The sequence below is a fragment of the Primulina huaijiensis genome, chromosome 18, assembly GCF_012295235.1.
Source record: "Primulina huaijiensis isolate GDHJ02 chromosome 18, ASM1229523v2, whole genome shotgun sequence".
NCBI lineage: Eukaryota > Viridiplantae > Streptophyta > Magnoliopsida > Lamiales > Gesneriaceae > Primulina > Primulina huaijiensis.
Window position 1 is genome coordinate 867020 of NC_133323.1, and position 3532 is coordinate 870551.

The following is a 3532-nucleotide window of genomic DNA, read 5'->3' on the forward strand; positions in this document are numbered from 1 at the left end:
ACTAATTTTAATTACTCTATTGAATTATCGTATACTATCATCAATCATCATATGCACAATTATAAAAATAAACCAATAACATTATATTAATTATACTAAAAACATGTTTCTTAAATATCCTTAATGACAATTTTAATTTTCCCACTTGATTAATTTAATGTGCGTATCTTTCTTTTTTAAACGAAAGAATGACATGGAGAATAAATTATTTGTGATCATGGATGAGATGTCCATAATTTATTGGACATGATAACAAAAACTTGTGTGAGACGATCTCACAAGTCGTATTTTGTGAGACGGATCTCTTATTTGGGTTATTCATGAAANTGGAGATTCTCGAGTCTTGACAGTGGCAGACCGAAAGTACATCTGCCATAAAAAGGATCTTCTTTCTTCTACCATGAAGAGGACAGGTGAATGGTAACTAGTTATCCTTTTCTTCGTTCCAACATCGGATAAATGTTCTTAATTTCTGGATAGAAGAAGATTTTGTGTTAAAAAACTTCTTATTTTTTCATGTTAAACAGGATCTTTTCCCAGGAAATTCCCAGCGATGTTACTGTTATTGTTGCAGGAACTTCCTTTTCATTGCATATGGTAGAATCAAATATTTTGTGTATATCCAAATTAAATATATAATGATAATGGTGAAAGCTAAATTTTCTTGATTTATTTTATAGTTCCCTTTGGTCTCAAAATGTGGATACATAAGGCAGCTAGCTTCAGAATCCACGGATGCGGACCTTTCGGTAATCGAAATCCCTGATATTCCAGGTGGAGCCGATGGATTCGAATTTGCCGCGAAGTTTTGTTACGGAATAAACTTCGAAATCAACACAGCTAACATCGCCGCGCTGAGATGCGTGGCTGAGTTTCTTGAGATGACAGAAGATTACGCGGTAGGGAATTTAGTAGGCCGGACCGAAGCGTATGTGAATGAGGTCGCGCTCACGAGTCTTGCTGGAGCGGTGTACATTTTATATTCTTGCGAGACGCTTTTGCCTATGGCAGAGGAAGTTAAATTAGTGAACAGATGCATAGATACGATAGCTTTTGCAGCCTGTAAAGATGGCCAGTTTGTTGAAAATTTTAGAGCCGAAAACGGTTTGGATGACTCGAAACCTGTTCTTGATTGGTGGGCTGAGGATTTGATCGTTCTGCGAATCGACCTTTTTCAACGGGTCCTTGTTGCCATGGTGGCCAGGGGATTCAACAAACTTGCTCTGGGCGCGATACTAATGCTGTATGTGCAGAAATCCCTTCGAGATTTGGTGAGGTCTTGTTCCGTAAATTGAATTGTATGTTATGCTTAATGAATCACAAGTGTGACCATTTTTTTCTTGAAATTTCAGGAGATATATTCCAAAGATAGGAAGAATAGTGACGTAAAACAAGAACACGAGAAAAGGGTCGTTTTAGAAACCATAGTCGGCCTTCTTCCAAGAGAGAAAGATGTAATTTCTGTTAGCTTCATTTCTATGCTTCTTCGTGCTGCGATATATTTAGAAACAACGGTGGCTTGCAGGCTTGATTTGGAGAAGAGAATGGCTTCACAACTCGGAAAAGCTGAGATAGATGACCTATTGATTCCTTCTTATTATATCGCAGGGGAAACGTTGTTCGATATTGAGACTGTGCAGCGGGTCATGATGAATTTTTTCTGCTGTGAAGCAGAGGAAAACAGAGAGGTTTGTATTGAAGATAAAGATTATATTTCCCCTTCGTCGCATGAGAAGGAAATGGTTGCAAGATTAATGGAGAATTACCTTCAAGAAATAGCATGTGACCGCAATTTATCGGTTGCCAAGTTCATCAATCTTTCCGAACTTATTCCTGGACAAACCAGAATCACAGATGATGGAATGTATAGAGCCATAGACATTTACTTGAAGGTTTGCACGTTCTTTATAAATCTGGCACAATCATAAAATTTGTCAGTTAACATTTATCTCAGAGTTCAATCTATCTAACATGACATTAGAAACTGAGGGCCACAAGTTCAGGCGCAATTCACTTTCATATTTGATTAAGTTAATTTTTAACATCTGTTGCCAAACAACATTGATAACATCTTCTAGGTCTCGGCTGGTTTCACACGGGAGGACATGTCAAATTATAAAACTATACATTGTTTGGGCAGAGGCTTTGCGATGACTGGGTCCTAACTAGCTCCGACTTGAATTCATACCCGAATAAATAGAACTACAAGACTCTTACACCGTTTTTCTAGGCAAACATACTTTGTTGTGGCATCAGCTTCATCTGTGTTGTTTCGTTGTAATTTCCAGGCGCACCCCTCGTTAAGTGACGTTGACAAAAAGAGAATATGCAGTTCAATGGATTGTCAAAAGCTATCTCGCGAAGCTTGCGAACATGCAGCTAAAAACGATAGGCTCCCGGTTCAAACTGTAGTCCAAGTCCTTTACTACGAGCAACAACGGCTCAAAGAAGTCATGGATGGCAGCACCAACACCCAGAATTCTTACTCCACAGACCTTAACCCTGTTCCAGATGATTCTTCGATGTCGAATCTCCAGCGGGAAAATCAAGGCCTGAAACTCGAGTTGGCGAAGATGAAAATGAGATTGGAAGACTTCGAGAAATCTTCAACTACATTGTCTGTTCCTGCTAGTCCATTAGCAATCTCTCGCACAACTTCGACTACACAGAAAACACATGAGTCCCGGAAATCATTCATAAGTTCGGTGTCAAGAAAACTTAGCAGATTTATTCGTGCTGATATTGGAAACATGCAAAGTCCGAAAATCAGGACGAAATCGAGCAGAGACAGGCGCCACTCGATATCTTGAAACTTTGAATTTTACCATAGTAAGTGAAGGAACTATGTGTGTTTTTGTTTTCTGAATGCTTGTGGCTTTGAACTTGTGGAGAGGACATGGATTGAATCCATTTTCTGAGTGATATTTGTATAAAATAGTAGCGTAGAGGCGAGCACATCTAAATTGATTTGTGTAAAACATGTCTGATTAAAATATTTTCATTGATTGATTTATCGACAACTGTTTGTGTTTTTTCTTGGTGAGCAATTCTGATGTATAAATATAACTAGTATCTGGTTGCACGTATTGCATGTTTTTAAGTCTCTTTTTTAAATGAAAAACCCAAAAAAAAAAAAGTATCATTCGATATAGCAAATATTTAATTATTACTTTGTCTTTATAAAAAAATTTAAAATAACAATATACTCGCCAAAACAATGCCTATTGCTAGATAGATTTTATTAGTAAAAATTCATTGGAGAAAATATACGAGGACTTTAAGATGAAAAACAGTGGGTTGTAAAGAGAAACTCAATTACTGAAATCTTGAAAATTACAATCCACAGGAGTATTTTTGAAAATAAACTTTAGTTTCTTTCCATATTGCTAGATAGATTTTCATGTTGTAAACTTGTAATAGTAGTTTTATGTTGCTTTGCCAATTCTTAGAGAACAAAAAAAGCCTACGGTTTCATTTTCTATTAAAAAAATTTCGGAATAAATTTCAAATAAAAATAATTGAATACAATATC

General features: G+C 36.6%; 1 protein-coding gene across 2 annotated transcripts; it reads left to right on the top strand.

Moving 5' to 3' along the window:
* The first annotated feature begins 334 nt into the window (after positions 1–334).
* LOC140965177 (BTB/POZ domain-containing protein SR1IP1-like) lies at positions 335–3013 on the top strand. Of its 2 annotated transcripts, none has more exons than XM_073425272.1 (5): positions 335–420; positions 528–597; positions 681–1271; positions 1353–1892; positions 2289–3013. In XM_073425272.1, exons 1-5 carry the CDS (start codon positions 401–403, stop codon positions 2808–2810), a joined length of 1743 nt encoding a protein of 580 aa, XP_073281373.1. In that variant the 5' UTR covers positions 335–400; the 3' UTR covers positions 2811–3013. The 2 variants fall into 2 exon arrangements, with proteins under 2 accessions (XP_073281373.1, XP_073281374.1); XM_073425273.1 differs by having other exon boundaries at positions 341–413.
* The last annotated feature ends 519 nt before the right edge of the window (positions 3014–3532 follow it).

Excerpts from the sequence above, each read along its gene's own strand:
- LOC140965177 (XM_073425272.1), top strand. The coding sequence starts at position 401 with ATGAAGAGGACAGGTGAATG. Across the intron at positions 421-527 it reads ATGAAGAGGACAGGTGAATG|GATCTTTTCCCAGGAAATTC; the intron begins GTAACTAGTTAT and ends CATGTTAAACAG. Across the intron at positions 598-680 it reads CTTCCTTTTCATTGCATATG|TTCCCTTTGGTCTCAAAATG; the intron begins GTAGAATCAAAT and ends TTTATTTTATAG.